This window comes from Pecten maximus, chromosome 8, assembly GCF_902652985.1.
Source record: "Pecten maximus chromosome 8, xPecMax1.1, whole genome shotgun sequence".
NCBI lineage: Eukaryota > Metazoa > Mollusca > Bivalvia > Pectinida > Pectinidae > Pecten > Pecten maximus.
The window spans coordinates 16409614-16432440 of NC_047022.1; the positions used below are offsets into that span (position 1 = coordinate 16409614).

General features: G+C 33.0%; 1 protein-coding gene across 1 annotated transcript in view; it reads left to right on the forward strand.

Annotated features, from left to right (window-relative positions):
* LOC117332781 overlaps nucleotides 1-22601 on the forward strand; it is a 43256-nt gene extending 20655 nt beyond the window's left edge. Inside the window, 23 exon segments of the mRNA XM_033891812.1 lie at nucleotides 2624-2760; nucleotides 3417-3669; nucleotides 4447-4539; nucleotides 5287-5410; nucleotides 5840-5916; nucleotides 6300-6411; nucleotides 6766-6858; nucleotides 7923-8006; nucleotides 8524-8593; nucleotides 10622-10698; nucleotides 10842-10966; nucleotides 12210-12328; nucleotides 13220-13284; nucleotides 13877-13921; nucleotides 14737-14884; nucleotides 16118-16287; nucleotides 17023-17105; nucleotides 17610-17676; nucleotides 18203-18373; nucleotides 18917-19183; nucleotides 19957-20142; nucleotides 20369-20479; nucleotides 20481-22601. Of these exon segments, the coding sequence (XP_033747703.1) occupies nucleotides 2624-2760; nucleotides 3417-3669; nucleotides 4447-4539; nucleotides 5287-5410; nucleotides 5840-5916; nucleotides 6300-6411; nucleotides 6766-6858; nucleotides 7923-8006; nucleotides 8524-8593; nucleotides 10622-10698; nucleotides 10842-10966; nucleotides 12210-12328; nucleotides 13220-13284; nucleotides 13877-13921; nucleotides 14737-14884; nucleotides 16118-16287; nucleotides 17023-17105; nucleotides 17610-17676; nucleotides 18203-18373; nucleotides 18917-19183; nucleotides 19957-20142; nucleotides 20369-20479; nucleotides 20481-20597 (2794 nt within the window). The 3' untranslated portion in view covers nucleotides 20598-22601.
* Nucleotides 22602-22827: the final 226 nt, after the last annotated feature.

A 22827-nucleotide genomic window follows, 5' to 3' on the forward strand; every position in this document is an offset into this window, starting at 1 on the left:
GTGTTCTCATTAAAGCATGAGTTTTGTCTCATTAAAATTGATATTTTTGTCTCATTAAAATTGATATTTTTGTTCCCATTAAAATTGTTATTTTTCCCCATTAAAGTGGTTATTTCTGTGCCCAATAAAATTTATTTGAATATTAAAAGCCTCAATATTGAAACTTTTACCAAGAGAAAGAAAATCAAAAATGCATAAATCATACAGATTAAGACTGTACATTTGATTTAGATTGAATTATTTGAAGAGCATCCACTTTGTACATTATAATTCATGAAACAGAAGCTGAAATGATACCAAATGCATAGATAAAATTTAGGCCCGATAAGGATATTGGATTTATACCTCATTTTAGCTCCCCATTAAATGTATTACAATGTATAATAAGATCACATTAAATGTATTACAATGTATATTAAGATCTCATTAAATGTATTACAATGTAAATTCACATCCCATTAAATTTATTACAATTTAAATTTACATCCCATCAATATGATTAATTTTCCATTGCTTGTACGCAAAATGTGGCTTTCTGATTGGTTGAGATTTTTTTTTCATACCACTATGAAAAAAAATCCGAGAATGGCGCGAAAAATGTGATGTCACAATACGACAATTGATGTGAAAAAGAATCCCATATAAAACCAGTAAAATTGTACATAAAACCATGTTTTAAATTAGAAAATTATTTTCAAAAATTAATTATAAGCGTTGATGTCAATTATATTTTAGTTTCATACCCCGATGAAACTTAAAAAAATTGACATCAATGCTTAAGTAAATTTACATCCCATTAAATGTATTACAATGTATATTTATATCACATTAAATTTATTAAATTAAGACTCCATTTAAAAAGCTTCAAATTCAGAATCCATTAATACGTATTTATTATAAGACCCCATCAAATGTATAAAATTCAGGCTCCAGTGCATCATTGTAATGTATTAAATTCAAACTGCATTTCATCATTAAAATATATTAAATTATGATCACTTTAATGTTATGTATTTTACACTAATTTATTTTAGAAAAAAATGTTAGAATATCAAACTTCATTTCTCTATCTATTAAAAAATGCAACAAACCCAACAAACAGTAATTTTTTATTCCAAGATGTTTAGGAGCATAATATAATACTATACTGCATATTCTCCTCTGTTATACATCTACATGACGTATTGTGTAATATTTAGATTCTAGTAAAAGAGGTTTTATAATTTAACCTCACAGATTTTGTTGACAATTAAATTATATGTATATGGAATTAATGAACCTTGTATATGTGCTAAATTTCAACCCCATTAAATATTTAATATATTAAGACCTTGTTTAACATACATACAAATTGTAGTCTATTTAGTACCTCCTATAAACTTGTACCCAATAGTTTTGCTGTGATTCTAACAACCAGTAAACTTAGTGCTTGCAATTTTGGTACTTACCGGGTAATTATTTAAATAACTTTCAGTCACTAAATTAAAACCTTTCAACAAGTTTTCTTTCAGTAAAGTTTACCAGGTACTCAATATATTTTAAATTGAATTTTACAAAGATGATTATTTTTTTATTACAGTATCATTTATTTTAGAGGATTTCAAATTTCTGATAGTATGTGTGTAAAATTTGTTTTAAATTTTCATTACGAAATATAAAGGGATAAGTATATATGTACATACATCTACATTCAATGGAAGTTTTAACATTTTATGCAGAGAAATTCTTATGTGTGGCAATTATTCTAGCATGTAATGAATGACCATCAGTTAATTAATATACAAGTATCTAAGCACAGATTTGAATTTCTTTTATTTATTTTTACTTTTATTTATTATTATTTTTTTGTTTCATTATATTTTTTACATTGTCAAAAATACAGCTGTGCGTTATTTATTAATTATCATGAAGTTCAGAAACCTGTTAAATGATATTTTTGTTTCTCCCGAAATGTTAAAACGAAATAAGTCATTAACCCAAGTAAACAAATTATGGCATGTATCTACGTCTTTTTTTTCTTTTTTCTTTTTTTTTTTTACACTCTCAGAAATATGTATATGATATACATATGTGATATCAGTCTATCGCAACAGAGGTCAATAGCATATTTGTCAATGTATCAAATTAAATGTCTTCACTAAGGATGGAACCCAAGACCTCTCTATCTCGCTGGGTAGAATAGGGGAATCTTGAAATCTTTAAATCTTGGTAGAGCATCAGGCTAGTTAGCCAGAGATCTTGCTATGGCTTGGTATTGTGAAGCGTAGCAGAGATGTTGGATCACATGTTACGTTGATGTACAAACTGTATACAATATTTTTTAACCAATCTGGCTATTTTCCCATCCAAATGTTGCCTTTGACTGGAAATTTTTTTTTATTGTTTCAATTTTTACCAAATTTTGGAAGAGAATCAAATGACAAAAAAATATATAGCAAATTGTTGTCTGTTTCACTATTTCCACAAAAAAATGTCAATTTGGCTTAAAACTTTTCTAGGAATAGAGAAAACTTGAAACACCTTATTGAAATTACTTGAATGATGATGCTAATATAGTTTCCACTAGAAATATTCCAGAATTTATTTTGGGGTTTCTAACTATTGTATTACAATGCTTTTTTAGCCTGTCAAGTTTCTGTGAGTATCCAATGTCATCTCTACATGAGGGTGTCTTCCTTAACCGAAGTCATGCAGAGGCCTACTTGTCCATCTTCTCACCTCAAGTTGATTCCTTCCAGAAGGCAGAAACTCGAGCCCCAGGTACCAATATTGTAAACGTACTTAATTTGGTGCTCTCAAATTTTAGCACATTTCCGAATTTAAACAGATTAGTGCATTGATGAATTGGCGCACCAAAATTATTTTATATAGAAACAATAATTATATAGAAAAAGCATTTATCGCAATCATAATTTAGCGAAATCCATTTAGCGCGAAAAACACGAAGATAAGGTCACTGCTAAAATATGTATGTCTTAGTACAGTATTGAACAGAGATTCACATGCAACAAAAACTTACCATATTTAATCTGTACAAAGCCCAGAGGCCATTTTAGCACAAAAATTTTGATTTACAGAAGGAGGTGAACTTATGATAGGAAACCAAACTATTGTTTGTTGGTATTGTTACTGAACCTCAATACTTATAGGTAGGCCAATTGCGATACATAGGCTTATTTATGGATATGTATGTAACAGTGGTATGTGGGTAATCCACGTGTGTTTTTTATATTAAGAATGGAAAAATCAGTAGAAAATCTTTAATACGATAGATTCCTTTGTTAAAGAGATTTTTGAAATAATTCTAAGATTTTGTCATTCCACTGAGCTTCATTCTCTTTTTATACAATTATATAATGACGGTTGTCCAGTTGCCTTCATTTCTAAAAATAAAAAATTGAAAAAATTTGTTCTAGTTCCCCACGCATCTGCAAGCAAACCAAGAAATACCCCTAGGGGTGCAGGCACAAAAAATGGCCGTGCTACTGCACAGAGTCAAACAAATCGTCCTTTTACACGCAACCAGGAAAAAGATGTACGCACAGTGAGACGACATGTACATGATCGCTTTAGTCATCTGAAACCTCAGAAGATTAGGATCGATGGTTTCAAGCTTGGTGACGAGACAACCTATGGCCCTTATGCCTGGCAGATTACTGCCCCACTGAAGTGAGTTTGTATTTTATATTATATTTCAATTATTTTAATACGTAATATTTTGCACACTTATGGATATCATAATTCCTTATCAAATTCACACCTTGTGTTACTCCAGTTTTATTTTCTTGGGGTTTTCTTCCAATATACAAGAGTCAGACTCAAGTTCTATTTCCTTGACTTTTTTCCCCTATACATGGGAGTCAGACATAAGTGTTTAATATGTACCAATTATTGTGGCTAAAAATAAGATACATGTAATCGTGTGAAAACTTGGTTAAGCAGGTTAATAAACTAAAAATATGTATCAACCTCATTAGTATTAAGGTTAATAATATGAATATACAATCATATATAATCAACCTGATTCAGAAGCTATATGTAGATATGTACATTTTGATACTGTTACTTGAAAACATTCTGGAATGAATGAAAAAGATTCTATTCTAAATTTCAAATCAAGGTTAATAATTAAGCAAAATTTCAAAGAAGAATAAACATCTGGGCCCAGTTGTTCAAAAGGTGATTAGGCTAATCACATTTTAACAACATTTTTCAAATGCTCATGTAATAATTTCTGGTAGAGCTAACTTGACAAAACTTTACGAAATTCTGTAATTCTTAATTCTCTTCCAACTGGCACAATTAAAAGATGATATACTCATAGGTTTTGCAACAAATGAGAAATGAAATTTTCACTTATCAAATGATTAAGCTAATCACCTTTTGAACAACTGGGCCCTGGTGATTTATGTAATACTACATATAGGTATTTATTGTGTTTTTTAGGTCTCACCTGCAGCAAAAACTAGCTGGTCACCACATGCATGCAGAATTATTTGATTCATGCTACTGTGTCATCATACTTTTACTGCTGGAAAGGTAACACAAATATTCAGACATCTTCTTCAATCTGAACTATAAGGCCTGAAGTCATGTTGTTTGGTCTACATTTCAATATGTTGTCAATGACTGTCAAATGGCTCAAATAATTATAACTACACATACTTTCCAGTTTAAAGACTACAATGTTCTCCTATAAAAAAAATTAAATATCTTCTTCTATAAACCTATCATACTTAGAGTCATGTTTGTAATGATTGGATTTTCAAAGTTTCCAGGATCACTTGATTAAATTGATGTACTTGAGAATCTTGAGTATGTGAATTAAGATACAATATAAATCTATAATTTGTATGTGGGAAAGGCTATCATTGGGGTAGTTTGAAAATCTGGTCTTTATAACACAGAAGGACGTTTATAATACATGTGGTGTCTTAACAGAGAGGTCTCCATTGTAGGGAAATTCAAACTATATCATTAGTGTCTTTAAAAAGATTTTTTTTTAAATTCAAAAACATTCAATTCATACAACAAATTAAAATTTTCAAAGATTAATAAATTCATCTGTCCATTTTAAAATGTCAACCACAAAAAAATTCAAATGCAAATTAAAAAACAAAAATATTTGGTTGTATTGTTTTATCTCAAAACACACATATAGATGAAATTTGTTGTATGCCATCATCTTCTTGGAATTAATGTTACTTTTAAATCAAATATATATATATCTGAAAGTATTATGAGACAGTGTAAAATAATGAATTTGTATTTTTGTTCTGTCTTAAGAGATTCGTTTGAGCTTGGTTTGGAGGTAGAGATTTTCCGCTTGTTGCACAGCACTGCTGGACGATTGTATTACCTAATGGAACAAAACAAGAGTCTGCGTTTTTTCCTCAAAGGCTTCGGTGGTGTAAGTTCCTTTCCTACATCAAAACTGAACACTCCTGCAACCACAATTTTTGTTCAGTTTTAGGAGACTTTCATTAATAGAAACTTTGTATTTGATCTGTATTTTCTTTATATGAACTAAATAAAGTCTTTGGCTTTACAAGTATAAATTGTTTTGGACAAAAAGTGTTTTCTTAGTCTTTAATAGCATACACTGCATTTTAACAGAAAAAAATGGATGTTTTAAAAATTGAATTTGTTTTAATTTTTAAATTTGTTTGGTGTTAGTGAATCTATACTATCATCAGTTGTGATTTTTTTTATGTTATACGATTGTGTTATGATTTTTTCTAGATTAAGTCATATAACAGTTTCTTGAAAGATAAATTCTCAATGAAGATCTGTGTGGAAGAATGTTCACATATGATATATTTAATAATCTATTGGACAGGCAAAGGAAACCAGTGTATTGAAAGAACAAATGGCAAAATACAGGGAAGCAGTGGTCAACCTTCTAGACAGTGACCTGTAAGTATGACATGGTCAGCAACAGTGACTGGTCAATATTTTGGACAATGAACTGTATCGTATATTGCTTTATTTCATATCATGAAGTCTTCTCTGATTAAGGAACTATACTAAGAACTATGAAATAAACATAAATAAATATGATATCCTTTTATCACATATCCTGTTTTGCATCATCTGTTGCTTTATATCACATATTACTTTATATCATGTGTTGCTTTATATCACATATTGCTTTATATCATGTTTTGCTGCTTTTTGTCACAGTTTATTCTGATAACTGTCACACAAAAATGAAATGAATTAAGACACTCTAAAGGTCAAACCATATCTAACTGATCACAATAAAAATCTAAGGGAGATAACTGTGCTGTCTTACACAGGAATGTTCGAAGTGCAGACCAGGTGACGGCTGGCAAAGTGATGATGTCTCAGATTGATGACTTGATGCCTGGATCTGTGATACCCTTTGGATCAGGTTATCACGTACAGACGGTTGGTTATGGTTCATTATATTAGAACGATAGAATTTATCATTTCTATTGATGAAATATACCCCATTATTTCAATGAGTGAAGGGAAAGAACACTCATAGATGTCATCGAACCCTGAAAAATTATTTGTTTAAAAGCTCTTTAAATCCAACACACTTTCATATACAGATTTTACTGGCTAGGCCCTGATTATGTACATCTCATTCTTTTATTATTTTGTGCTGGGCCCTGATTATGTATATCTCAATCTTCTTTTATTATTTTTATTTGCTACGCCCTGATTATGTATATCTCAAACTTCTTTTATTATTTGCATGTGCTGAGCCCTGATTATGTATATCTTATTCTTCTTTAGACCATGAAGACGTTAAAGAACCTTAACTGGTATTGTCTAACATTGCTGATTCAAATTGTTGAGGACACCCTTCCTCGAGCACCGATATTTAAGGTACAGTCAAAAATGAAATTCAGAATTATGTTTCTGGTACTTTCAAATAATTACATTTGTACTTCTTAAGTTAGTTCATACATGTTTGTTAGGAATGTACTCTAAACATATTTATTCAATATTCATGTTCAGTTATTGAATGTAATTCACACTGGATCAATCTGTGTTTTGTGTGTACAGATCTTAACAACTTGAATTTTTTTTAGAAAATTATAAATATTGGGTAAAATTGAATTTTTGCTTACTTTTGTTTTTATTTTCAAAAGAGTTCAAAACATTGAAAAACCACATGATATAAACAGAATATTGTCTGTATACATAAAAAAAATTAACACAACAAGCACAAACAATTGTACCTACAAAGATTAAATTTATCTTGATTATCCTAATTTCCTGTGTGTTTCCCTCTCCGTTAGATTGGCCTCACAAACCAAAATAATTGTTTTATAAAAGTGTTTTGATTAGTGTATCCTGATTATGAAGGTATAGTACGTATCAGTGTTTTTGAAGACATTCAGAACTATCTAATGTTCAAGGTCGAGGCTCTTGAATTTCAGGACCACGCATTTGAGGTCAAGGTCATAAACAATTGATGACAATACGCCAAAAGGTCAAGGACATGATAGGTGTCAAGTTGGATTGTCATATCTTGAAATGTTGGCTGTTTTATTTTGCCTGTCTATAAGAGTTCTATCAACCTGTTATATAATTGTAGTTAAATACAACCTGATCTTTGTTGATAGCTTAATGATATGCATGTAAATAATTATTAGAACGGCATTCATGAAAATGTATTGGAAATGAAACTGAAAACATTGAAGGATATATGGGGGACAACTCTCTCACAAATCTTTTGTGTTATTTGAAATGTAGCATATAGCCTTAACTACTAGTATGTGGTGAATCAAATATTGCTGAAATGTGTTCATTAAATTAAACTTTGATTTCTACAGCCTGAAATAGATTTCATTTACCAACAGTCACTCATACAGGTAGCGTCTGTTATGATGGTAAAGATTTACACTGATACTGCTGTTATGAATAAGTCACTCTACCTGTTGTAGGAGTTAGTTTTGAAGATGCAAATGACATTTCCTGAAAGAGCACCACGCCCAATTACCAGACTCCGACAAAGAAGTGACCCTGTGGTATGTCAGCTCTCTGTTTACACAACTTGGTCAGATTTAGATTTCAAATTACAGAGTAATCAATTAATTTCATAAAATATCATGACCCCAAGCACCAGAATTAGTAAACATCTCATTACTAGCTCACCTGCCCAACAGGTAAATGAGATTATTCTGTTAGTGGTGCAGCGTCCAGCTGATGTCAACTTTTCCATTTTAACAACTTATTCTCAGTTACCAAAATACCCATGAAGACCTGATATGATATTGGGCCTGTAACATGTTGGGATGAAGGACTGCCAAGTTTTGTTCAAATCAATGACCTTAACCCTCATTCAAGGTCACAAGGGTCAATTGTTTTTCACTATAGAGAAAAATTGCATCCACTTAAAATTCCTGCTTCCTTATAATTCCTATACATAATTCAGGTAATTTCTGACCCAGAATTATCCCTGTAATTCTCAATTCCAATACTTGTTTGGTTCACCTTATCTTGAGTCTCAAGAGTTTATCAAATTTTATTTTTACTTTTCAATAGGGAAGTGACATGGATCTTCAGGTAGACCATGGTGTCGAGAATGACCACATCAAAAATCATGAACGTTATGGTATGTATACTGTACTTACAACTGGAGAGAAAAAATGCAACATGCTGTAATTGGGTTCCAACCCAGGACTTTCAAACTCTCAATTGAGATGATTTCAAATCACTGGTGATGATGAAACCAGTTTCCTTCCACTTAAGACACCTGGAATTCGTAGTCCAATGGTTCATGTTGTTTAGACTTACCAAATTTCAACCCCCCCCCCACAATTTCCTGAATATACTTTTTGTATTTTAGATCCAGCAGACCAATTTCAGTTCTCTCTGTTGCTGTTGCTTGAGAGTAAAACAGTTCAATATAACCACATGGTATAACTTTCCCATGTAGTCATATCTATCAAATGTGCGATTTGGTTATTTGATTTAAATTAATCGCATAGTTAAAGATTTTTTTGAGGTTGCTTAATTTTTGATCACCTGCCTGAAGCATAAGTGAGTATATGAGCTAGGATCCTGATGTTTGGCAAGTACATTTATAGGTTCCTGCAATGAAACCCAGCAAAACTTGTGAAAAGATATGACCTTGTCCAATATCTATAAGGTCACCTTGGTCAAATGTTTAAAAACAAACCAACTCATTGAAATTATTTTGATTAACTCAGGCCTATAATCCAGGCCTATAATCATGATATTTGGCTAGTAGGTTGCTGAGATGAAGTCCAGCAGTGCTTATGAGAAGATATGACCTTGACCATTATTAAGGTCACCTGGGTCAAATTTAGTTTAAAAAAAAACTTCTTTTGATAATTCAAAGACCTATAAAGATGATATTTGGCTAGTAGGTTCCTGAGATGATTAGTCCAATAAAGTTTGTGAAGAGAGATTAGGACCCATATTCAAGGACAAAGAGGTCAAGTCTAATATGTACCACTCAATAACAAAAAGGAATAGAATTATGATTTTTGGCTGGTAGCTTCCTAACAGAAATTATCTTGACCTGCTCTTAAGGTCATGGGGCCAAGTTTCGTTACACCTTCCACTTGATAAAGAAAGGGTATAGAAATCACTTAGTACATGCGTGCATTAGTGATAGAGCTGTGTGTCGCAAGGCCGGTAGCGATACGATTTGTATCGCGATACAGGGGTCACAATACGATACGTATCACGATATATGAGAAACTGATGACCCATCAGATATCTGGTATTCCATCGTACAGTAGTCATGTTTTGATCGTGGAATTTCCAGAATATTTGGTTCTTTGTCTACTTTTGTTACAAAAAACATATGTTTCTTTCTGTTTCCCACAAAGCGTTCTTGAATTTAGATAATTCGGATTCGAAATAACTCAAACAGGCAGCTTTATAAGCTACTGAAACAGCCTTGTCCGCCATGTTGTTTACTACAAAACGTAAGCTTAAGTTGGTCAAGGGAGATAACTACAAATTTTCAAGTATCGCAATACAAATCGGAGACAAAGACAGACGATGAATTGATACGCCACTCTGTGATCTGATACATCGTTACACCATTAATAAGTGGATAATGTCCATCTTGACCACTTCTGAAATGAAAACTTTGTGTCTGTGATACTCTCATGTGCCCCTCAACAGACTTAGTTCATGTTCACACCATAGAATCATACATGTAGCAGCTTAAAGTTTTAAAACCTTTTGGTGGCCAGTTTTTGTATACTAGACATTAGATAAGTCATGTTTGTTGTGTTTGAACACCTTTTTTATAGTTTTTACATTGGTTATGTTTTAAAAACAAAACAAAAACTACTGTTATATATGGAAAATGTTGAGTTCTAAGATATTTATACAGGTGCACGTGGTCAAGAAGTAAATGTACTTTAGAAGACTGACTACAGCTATTGCTATATCAGAACTGGGGTGACTGTTACTGTATTAAGGCCCATGGGGCCCCTCCCCCTTCTAATCATCTACTAAAGGACAATACAATTGACTATTCACTCTAGACTCTAACATGATTGGGGAAACAGTGCAATTATTTTTATTATTGAAATGAAAGGGGTTTTTTTCTGGAGACCAAACCTATAAATTACAATTTTGTTTTGTCTTACTTTCATAGTGATAGACGTACAATCTTGTATGAACAAAGACATCTCAACATCCAAACAGATTGCAAGAGAGGCTGTCCTACTGCGGGTAAATATGAGATATTTACTAGAACTAACTTCTTTTTCTGTTAAGTCTCTATAATCATAAATCAATAAATTCACTATCAATATTTCATAAATACTTTGGTTAGATCCTCTATTTGGTATAAACATTTTATTGTTTGCCTCCAGTACCTGGTGGACACCCATGTAGATCTGGTATGGCACGACTTCCTCCTGGATATCGCCACAGGTGAACACTTTCCCCCGAACCCGTACCCTCTCCTCGTCAGCATTCTCCGCCAGTGTGCTATGAGGTAAGAATTTAACTCCTCTACATCCTGGTAATTTATGTATCTACATCCTGGTAATTTATTTATCTATATCCTGGTAATTCATGTATCTATATCCTGGTAATTTATGTATCTACATCCTGGTAATTCATGTATCTACATCCTGGTAATTTATGTACATACATCCTGGTACTTTATTTATCTATATCCTGGTAATTTTGTATCTACATCCTGGTAATTTTGTATCTACATCCTGGTAATTTATGTATCTACATCCTGGTAATTTATGTATCTACATCCTGGTAATTTTGTATCTACATCATGGTGATTTATATACATACATCCTGGTACTTTTGTATCTATATCCTGGTAATTTTGTATCTACATCCTGGTAATTTATGTATCTACATCCTGGCAATTTATGTATCTACATCCTGGTAATTTTGTATCTACATCATGGTGATTTATATATCTATATTTACAATTGTATGGCACTGCCACTATATAACCCTACCAATTCAGTTGCGAGTTCACCAGCTTATGAACTGCCAACTGAAATTTGAATGTGAAAATTTCAAAAAAAAATCGCACGACAAATAAAACATCGCAGATGGTAAATATAAGAATTGAACGGCTTTCAGTTGCCATTCATAGTCAATATGAATGCCAACTGAAAGCCGTTCAATGCTTAAACATCATGGTAATTTTGTGTTCAATACTACATCATGTAATCAGTTGTCTGAACTCTTTCTTTCCTACTCTTTTCTTTCTTCTTATATTGACATCTATCATTAAATGATTTGATGTCATGTACGTAGTCCCTGGCTGTTATGAAGACAAGACCATCCATCCATCCATCCCTCCCTCCCTCCCTGTTAAGTCCTTATAGATCATTATTTACATCTACATTTTTCTGTTACATAGACATCTTGTAACGATTATTTCATCTTGTGAGATACACAACTTGTATGTTAAATATATTAAAGTATGATCCTGGACATAAGAGCAGTAAAATTAGATTTTTCTGATTTTCATTTGTTAGTCAGTGTAAAATAAAGAAGAGTCCATCATATTTCTAATACTTGTTGATATAAGTATCATACACTGCATTACATGTGGGAGGGACAATTTTGCAAATACATATACACAGGCTAGAGCTGAATAATGTACCAGTAACATGGACATAATATGTATATATATATAGGTAGTAAATTTTCTCATTTTGATTCTCTGTATATGTATCATTTCTATCATTTCTTGTTCCCAGAATGGATCTATGTTTTGAACGGTCAGACGCCATTACAGAGAGAATGGGGAGTGCCGAGAATATGCAGCTGGAGGACCCAGACAACTATGTTTACCATATCCCAGGGGTGGATGGACATGGTCAGTATGTCACACTAACAATTATATAGAGGGTTATATAGAGGGGCTGTGAGCACAGTCATTATATCCCTGGGGGTAGGCCTGGTAAGATGTGACACTTATATAGAGGGGTGGAGGAGCATGGTCAGTATATCCCTGGGGGTAGGGCTGGTCAGGTGTGACACTTATATAGAGGGGTGGAGGAGCATGGTCAGTATATCCCTGGGGGTAGGGCTGGTCAGGTGTGACACATATGTATAGAAGAGTGGAGGAGCATGGGCAGTATATATCTCTGGGGTAGGGCTGGTCAGGTTTGATATAGAGGGATAAAGAAGGGTGACCTGCTGGGTGTCTTCGGCAGTTTACTTCAGTGAGGTAGCACTATAAATCAGCAAAAGTTCCGGACTATCACAAGGAGAATTAATACAAACATACTGCATGTTAGGTTGTCCTTAAATGACCTTAGCTGTTGATAGGCTATTAAACAACAATGAACCAAACCAAGCATGGTCAATAAATCCCTGGGGTTAGGGTTTTTCATTATCAACACATATATAGAGGGGTAGAGGAGAGTGGTCAGTACATCCCAGGGGGTAAGACAAGGTTTTGGTGTAATACAGGGTCTGAGTGGTGTTTCCTAGGGGTTGGGTTAGGGTTGCATTAATTGTACAGTATCATTTTCAGCATCATACCACTGTGATATCATTTCCACTTAATCTTATTGTTTTTGAGTTTGTTTTCTTCTCAAGATATGTCAGCATACATTCTTGAGGCTATTCATATCAAGATTCCACGGTTCCTTCCTCAAGTAAATTTCTTTATGAACATATTTTATCATTTTAAACACAATGTAAATGAAATAAAAAAAGTGTTTTTATCAAACCTAGATTGGTTTACATTCTCTACCTACAGGCACACCAAGCGCTTTAGCAGTACTTGATACAGGAATGTATGTGCCTCTCACCGAAACCCTAAAGGTATGCCAGGCTATATGGTATATGGACAACAATTGGCTGAAAATAAATCTCGAAAATAATCTGTGGCTCATATGTATTTTAGTATGATTAATTTCATGGCATATTTCCAAGACTGTTTTATTTTTAAGATATTTCAGAACAGTCATGAAATAATGTTTTACCAAATCTGAATTAAATGTCAAATATATTTGTCTACATAGAGGTATAACGGGATAAGAAATAGCAGGCCACAGCACAAATATACAATTTACATGACTAATTATGACCTGTGATCACATACTCATAACTTTCGACTTTTTTTCAAAATTTTAGGTCTAAATGAAAGGAGGTTACACTTAAATGCATTGTTGATATTTCTAGCAGTCTAAAAATGATATTAATCAAATATTACTTATTGAAAACCTCAAAATTCTGAAATGATGTACAGGTACATAGAAGTTCCTATGGCCTACCTTGACCACTACATTATGATCGTTTTTCATCGAATAAAAGTTTGAGGAAGGGAGATAACAGAGAAAGCGAGATAATTGAGAAAGGGAGATAACTGAGAAAGGGAGATAACTGTTTTCAAATCATAGCTGGTATTTTACAGGTGTTTGAGCAACAGAGCTATATACAGAGGAAGGGCGCGTATAGGGTAAGTCTCAATTAAAACCTTATAAGTCGAAAAGCATAAATAGCTTTCTTACTTATAACCCAGAAAATTGTTCCGGTTTTCATTTTCTGCACAGCATATTGGCTGTGGACTATTAAAACAAAATCGAAAAATAAAAATTCTTCCTGCATGCAAGCTGATGAGTCAAGCTAGACAGTGTACTATCTCGTAAAATGTTTTCCAAACACAGTTTTAAAAAACTTAGACAATATAACAGTATCTGGCAAATCTAAAATAATTTACTCTTAAGTGATAGCAAGACAAAAAAAGAACAAATAAATTTAAGTATACACAAATATAATGATACACATATAAAGTATATACACGTACGAATTTGACCATTATTTAGTCTGTCAATCTATGTTAGGGAAAAACTTATTTATGAATCAAACCATTCAGTTTTAATGGGACATCATGCTCAGAGATGTTCTTTGGGAGTCAAACATTAATGTTGCAGGGTGGAGCTGGATTTTTTTTTTTTTTTTCTTCATGTTTGCCACAATCATTGGCCAAAATTGTTATTGGTTTAAATGTTCAAATTAAAGGTTCAGTTGAACTTTTGGTATGACTGTCTTAAGATGTTGCCTGTTTGTTATCTTTTGATAAAATTATCACTTGGAACATCTTACTTTCTTCTAATGTAGTAGGAACCTTTAGGGATTTATAAATCTCAGAATGCTTGTTTTATAAAGAATTTAGTTTCTTGTGATTTTCACTCTCCTCCAGGTTATACAAAGTAAATTTTGATATCAACGTTAATGAATTATATAATATATATGTTGTACCTATTTGTCTAGGTGGCAATCTGCATGGCGATGTGTGGACCTAGTATTCTGTATGGGAAGATGCAGCCATACCTTAATGAGATTGAACTACATGAGCATATCTATATCCAGGGACCGCCAGGATGTCAAGGGGAGGCAATCCAGCTGTTTGCTCTTATAGGTATTAAGCAAGGTGTTTTTGTACTGTATATCATGTGAATAAACTGTTAAAGTTGTTCAAAATATTAAATGCAACTGTATATATCAGTAACAAAAATGCTCATAATGCAATCAGGTTCGAACTATTAAACACCTGTGACATTTCAGAATTTGTTCACCTGCGAACTATTGAACAACTATGATGTTCTACCCTTTCAAGCTTCTAAGTCACTCAGTTGTCAACACTGCCAGAAGGCGGTCATGGTGACTTCTAGGCCTACAGGAAAGTCAAGATTTCAGTGATTCTAAGTGTGTTTTAGTGATTATGCAATAAAACAAGTATATATCATGGCTCTCTGTGCAATAGTCTTAAATATTTGACCCTCAGTACTAGTAATCAACTGCTGTTCTATTGCACAAGGCTAAAGGCTGAGTGCAATAGAACAGCCGTCCATTGCCAGTACCGAGGGTCAAATATTCTGGACTATTGCACAGACATCCATGATATACTTGTTTTATTACATAATCGTGCAATAGCCATTTTAGCCATGCAATAGTTCATAATATACTTTGTACGTATAGTTAAGGAAAATCAAACAAATTATGTAATAAAAAACAATCAAGATTTTGTGATTTTTAGCTCACCAGTTACGAGTAACCGAGAGCTAATGCTGTCACCCCGGTGTCCGCGTCGCGTTTTACCATTTTGTGGACTTAACTTTTTTTGCACCAAAACTCACTTTAAAGTATTAGGGGTAAGTCCAAAAGTATACACCTATCACCCTTCTAATTTGGTGTATACATTCATTAGAGATCCAGGAGTGATGCTGTGGCAAATCATGCAGAAAAAAATTGGCATTTTACTATTTAGTGGACTTACTTTTTTTGACACAAAAACTCACTTTAAAGATTTTGAGGGTTAGTTTTGAAAAGCTTGTAAGTCCACACCCTTCTTATTTGATTTATACATCCATTAGAGGTCTAGGAGCGATATTATGTGACATACAATTTCAAAATGACATGCTTATACATACATAAAAAATGAATGCAAAGTGTGATTGCTGCCGCCGGTGAGCTTTCGCAATCATTGATTGCACTTGTTTTGTTAGCAATGGCTTATTTTCAGATAGATATCGTAAGTGCACATGTAGGTCAGAGGTCAGTTTTGTAGAAAAGTGTTTCTTCTACAATGAAAACTAGAACTTTTGATAATTTTTTTAAAGCAAACGAATATATATAGTATTTCTGCCCTAAGTGCACAACCATCTGAGTGATCTGATAAGACAAGAGGAAGTTCCAGTTATGGGAGCATATTTTGGTGACGGTCAGTCCCGCTGGACCTGGGCTGACATAATGACCAAGAAAAATGGCTTCATCACCGAGTGTGTGGCTATCTGTTCCAGCAAAGAGACCATATTTATGAAGGTGAGTCGTTCATTTTCTGAAAAAAAATATCTATAATGTATAAAGGTTATTTCCAACTTAATTTTTCTAAAATAAAATCCTGAGGAAATTATTTACAATTTTTTACGGAAGATTTTGGACCTTTTCATAATTTCAGCAAAAAGTGATCTTTCTGCTTCATAGTTTTAGTGAAACCATGAAAATTAGGTCCATCAAATAACGTAACATTTACAAAAACTAAATATAAGCATTGATGTCAATTTTTTTAATTACATAGGGGTATGAAAAAAATTTGTTTTCAAACTGTATGAATCCTCTTAGAGGATTCTTACAAAAGTTTGTGAACAAAATTTTTTTCATACCCCTATGAAACTTAATAAAAAATAATTGACATCAATGCTTATATTTAGTTTTTGAAGTTAATTTTCAAAATTAAAACATGTTTAATGTACAATTTAACTGATCGTATAAGGGATTATTTTTCATAAATCAATACCCAACGTCAATGGCCGTATAGTGACGTCACATATTTTGCGCCATTTTCGGATTTATTTTCAGAGGTATGAAAAAGAAATCTCAACCAATCAGAAAGCCACATTCTGCGTACAAGCAATGGAAAATTTATTGTAGAATGTTCAATCTTTATATCCGTGTTAACACTGTTAAATAATATAAGAAAGCAGCTAAGTTATAAAAACTTTTGATATGTTATTTACTGTATTTGTCCGAGTTTTGTGTATTGTTTGTTGTATGTAGGCCTACGTTTTCCTGGACCAGTGGCGTTATGTACCAGTGCGAAAATACTTTCTCTTCCATTTCCTCACCGATGATGATGTTGAGTAAGTTTTTATCCCCTTGCCAAAAATTCATTTATTGTGTAAGTATAAAAATACCTGGAACAAGTTATGTTTCAGGGTGCAAAGGTCAATCCCACAGTTGCTATTTTTAGAAAATCTTTGTCAACCCTCTAGCAATTTGATTTTTTTAAACAGAATTTGACAAAACTTTTATATAGTATATTTGTTAAGTATGAGAATACGAAGTATGAGAAGTGGAGCAAGTTATGTTTCAGGGTGCAAAGAACAAGGTCATAGTTCCTATTTATAGAAAATCTTTGTCAAGTCTCCAGCATTTTAATTTTTTTCAAAACAGATTTTGATAAAACTTAATATATTGGTAATATGAGAATACTTAAACAAGTTCATATTGTTTTCTTTTTTCTTTTGCCTCCCTATTTGTTCATATTGATACTGATATTTGTTACCTAGGCTGATAGTGTAAATGTTCGTGATATTGAATGACATCAAACATTAAAGGAAAAACTTCTTTCTTTCTCTCTCTAGTGCTGAAGTGTATTACCCTGACAATCCAGTGGCATTTTACCAGTCCATATTCCTGTCCCAAGACAGAGTGAGTAGAATGTACCACTGTATATTTCTATAGATACAGAGGGTTAAAGGACACAGGAAGTATGTGGCCATATTTTACAAGTCCGTACTGATATATATAGCAAAACGCATGATGAATTAAATTTAAATCACTCTGCCTCCGCTAGGGATCGAACCCGGGACCTCTGGCTTACTAGTCTTACGCTCAACCAATTGAGCTAAAGAGAAGATCTCTATAGCCGAGCGGTATATTGTGGCTAGTATTTGCCAGGGTTAAACATATATTAGGACAGAGTTATTATTTAAGCCTGAGTTTTCAGCATTACTTTAATGTTATGACGTATGTAAAAATCAGCAAAATTACTAAAATGTATACATGGATTTAAATATCAAGAATCACAGATTTCTAAGATATTGAAAATCATACTAATAGGAAATGTGTATTTGTTGTGATATTCGCACGGATATTCCTTTGCAGAAATAAGAAGGGATCAATCAGTCACCATCATTGTTGTGTTTATTTGTCATTATGTAATTTTTTCCAACAGGCAGCTTTCCATTATCAAAATGGTGGCCCTAGATGTGGTGGAGATCCTATGAATGGAGCAAACACACGTACTGCACACCAGTTTCTCAACAGAATGCTGGGAGATGCCAAGCTGCACTGTGATTGGCTGACAGTCCATCGAGGCCTTCTTCTCAGGAGTATTCTCAATCAGGTTTGATTAACTCTTCATTTAGATAGCGGTCTACGTATGGTTTATTTTACCAGTACGTATGAATCAATTTGAAATGAAATACTTTGAACGGATGTTTCAAACTCAAAAATGAATTTTATACCTCGATATCATCATCAATGGAGTCAATAATCTTATATACAGTGAACCCAGACTTAACTGACCACTGACTTAAACGACATATTCTGTATCACCCAACCATATCCATCAAAACAGCTACATACTCTACTGTCATATCTGACACATTGGCTCAGTCCCACAATGTGTTGGTAAAGTCAGGTTTCACTGTACCATTGCCAAGCAAACTTATTATTTGAACGTTGACCTTTCAGGTTCCAGTGAAGGTCAAAGTTTACTTTCATGTCAGTAAAGCAGTTTTGTATCAAAACAGATCTGATGAGTCTGAAGTGATATTGTTAAATATCAACTAATCATATTGATTGTTACATCTCAACATTGTAAAATATTAACCAATAATATTGTTTGTTACATCTCAAAACCAATGATATTTTCTACTTCCCAAAGGACCAGTACCACATAGCGGAGAGCTGGCGTATGTTACACAGTATGGCCGCCCAGATAGAGTATTTAACGTTCATGGTGGAAACATTACAAGACCTTGTCCAACTCATGATGGAGTTTATAGGACATAATCAAGAGAGATTCAGGAATCGTCAACCTCCTCCACCCTCACAGCAGCCCAGTCGGGGGTCAAAGGGCACCAGGAAGTCAAAGCGCAGTCAGGCGACCCCAGTGACAGCTGCTTCACTCAGCTCAACAGAGGAACTAGAGGTGGGAAGGATTAAAATGCCTTGCATTGCAAATATCATTATCGTAACAGAAAATATAAATCAAGGAATTTTATTTTTTACTATTTTCCTGAAGCCTTAAATAAAATATATCTCACCAAAGTATTTTCAATTTTTTTAGGACTGTTCATTTTTGGTTAATCAAAAATTTAAAAGATCAAGTTTGAGTTTTAGGGTAATTTTTTAGCATCTGAATTATTTTAGTAATTCAATCCTAAAGTATTTTTGTTTTAAATGCAAATTTAATGATTTTTTTTTTTTAATTGAATAATATCACTCATTTGCATTCATCCATGGCTCATATAAGCTAATATTGCAGATTATTAATCAGATACATAACAATTGTATTTGATGATCCACTGCTGGATAGATATCAGATTGGTCATTTCTTTATTGATACAGTTAATATAGATTTTTATCTTATCATTGACTGGCATTATCAGCCGCCTACCGATGAAATCGGGGGGGGGGGGGGGGGAATATAGGTTTTCTCTCTGTCTGTCTTGTTCATACGTACGTACATAATGATTTTCAGTGATTTAGCAGCTTCATTCCTTCAGGGATTTTGATCAAACTTTACACAATGATAACGACTATAACTAACATCTCCGACAAGTTTGAGTTTTAGGGTTTTTGGTCAAATTCAAGGTCACTGTTTTAAGGGGGGCCAGTAGGGGACATGTATTATTCTTTTATATACAATTGTAAATGATGAAATGTAGCAATTGTTGTATAACCTGGTCACCATGGTTACAGGGCCCTATTAATGAGGCTCAACTGGGGAGGATGGTTATGGTGTTTCAACAAAAGCTGACAGATGTTTGCAAGGCTCGAATTACTATGGCTGGCTCGGAGCTTGCTAACTTCCTTGATTCCAAGCTGAGGACAGCTATTGAGGAGGATCCTTATGTAGACAACTATTATCTTGCCTACGAGGGCCAGGTACATATCTTTACCTGAAATTGACCATTTTCAGATACATTGCAATACTTTGTTCTTGCTATTTCAGCTTTAAGATAATTGTGCTGCTGTCAAATGTTATTAAAATATGAAGTGAAAAATCAAACATGTGTAAATGAAATTTTATCGATTTTTAATTTTTTTTTTCTTTTCACTTTTTTTTTTCTTGTTCATCAGATCTTGTTCAATAGTTATATCACTTTTACAGACACTCTTCAGATTGGAGGAGATAAAACACATGCTACGCCTGCTTCAGGATAGCATTGCCAATGATGTCCATGAGGCCAGTCCTGTTGCTAGTAAAGTGATGGAGAACATTGAACTGCCCTGATATGGAGGAGTTAAGACCAAGTTCTGTGGCGTCCATGACCCTAAATGACCCGAACATGTACAGGCGGAGCCTTGCACCTCACGCCATGAATACTATTCTGGAGTAAACTGTGTCATTTTTTTGTTGTTTCATTTTTATAGGAATGGAATTTATTTTAGTGACCTACACAAAATGATGGGAAATATGTATATATTTTTTTTTAATTTAATTTGTTGGGAACGGAATTGTTAGTTAATGACATTGGTGCTAATATTTGTGTACACATGTACATGTTTATTTGATCTTTCGTATAAAATGGATCCCACCATCTGATAAAATTTGTATGTACAGTGAAACATGACTTTACACATTTTCTGGTTGAGTCATTGTGTCAGATATGACAGTGAGTTGCAATTGGTAAAGTCAGTTTCAGCAATGACATTGAATGATGTCACCTTTCAGATGGATAAGGTCGGATAATTCAGGCTGCCGTTAAAGCCAAATAAAATACAGTGAAAATATTACTTTAATGACACTGCATGAGACAGAGTCATTGTGTCGGATATGACAGTGTGTCTGTAAAGCCAGTGTCAGCAATGGTCGATAAAGACAGGTTTCACTGTATGAAAACAATATGATCTCTTACCTTGTCTGTTAGGAGGTCCCTGTCTCAATAAGTCCTAATATCCTTCTTTTTTTCTTTGTGTTTCATTTCTTACTTTGTCACTGTATTGTGACACTTCTTAATATTATTTGGCAACAGAACTAGATACATGTACACATTCACATCCCTTTACATTTTATATCTTATACAGACAGTATAGAAACATTTATTTTGTATATATGAAACATTTATTTTGTATACATGAAACATTTATTTCATATATTCGAATCATTCATTTTGTATATATATGTATGTGTAACATTAATTTCATACATAAGAAGCATTTCTTTCAGTAGCTTTGTATTCACATGTTATTATTGCTCAAAAGGTTTCTTCCAATTAGAAGATAGCCACAAATTCAATGTTTGTTATCTGTAATTTGTTATCAATAATAATGGGTATGACATGTGTAGGTCTATTTATAGTTACAAGTCATATTGTGACTGATGTGATATTGAAGTCGCTTTGATTTTTTCTATATTTGAGTTCCGACTCCGTCCATCTATCCACGACTGCTTCTGAGAATGTTTATTTAATTTCACATTGTAAATTTTATATTTCACACATGAAATTGAATGATTATATTTAATTTCACCCAAAAACTAAATTTTTGGTTTAAACTAGTGTTGTTGCCATTAATTGTTGCTAAACACGTTTGCGAGTGAGTGTTTGTGAATGAATGATGCTATCATGTACTGAAGTTATCAGTTGCTGTTTAGTAATGGTGATAGGTTAACGGAAGTGTCTGTGACACAAGGGCAGTTTTCGTTTTTGCGGTCCAAACGGTTAGACCACTTGGATCGGTGTTCATTTATGAAATAAAGACGGACCTGGTGATTTTATATATTGTTTTCAGACGAGCCTTGACAAAGACTTCCAAGGCCTGTATTAACATTTGAAGGTCTGCCAAGATAAATGTTTGAAATATTACATTTAAAAACTGACAAACCGGTTTGTTCGCATAAATGAACAGGCCCTTAAAAATTGTTCCTATCTCTCAGTGTCTTTTTGTACAATGTATCAATATGCTTAAAATAAAATAAAACTAACTTTAAACTAAATTAAATAATGAGGTTCAGCATTCTTCAACAGTCAACGTTTTTGTCATCAAATGACTACCTATTGAATACAAAAAGGCCCAATGGTCCTGATATGTGTAGGACTCAAGTGCTTTAAAGTTTCCAGATACATTTATGAATGGCTAATTACAGGTGTTTATAAGCTTCAGTCTTATTTATTTTTATTTATTTATTTATTTATTTATTTATTTTACACTTATAGAATTGATGAGCATTAAAGGTGTTCAAAACTTCATGGTATTTAATTCTTTGACATTGTAGAATGCATTACTTTTATTTTTACATATTATTAGCTCATTTTCTATTAATAGAATGTACAACAATGTCTTGAAATTGTTGTATTTTGTTATGTTTCCCAGTTGAAATAAAACAACATTTTAATTATTGAAAAAAGTGTACCTTGTTATTTTATACTGATATAAAAAATGATTGACATATGTGTGATAATACTGAAGGGTTCCACTTTTCATTCTGTTTGACAAAAGAATAAAGTCAAGTGAAATTGGAAAATATGTACATGTACAAATTAGGCAATGAAATCAAATATATAGACAAAATTTTGCTGTATCACAATGTCTGAAAAATACATCCTTTAGGTTTTTAATCTCCAGTAA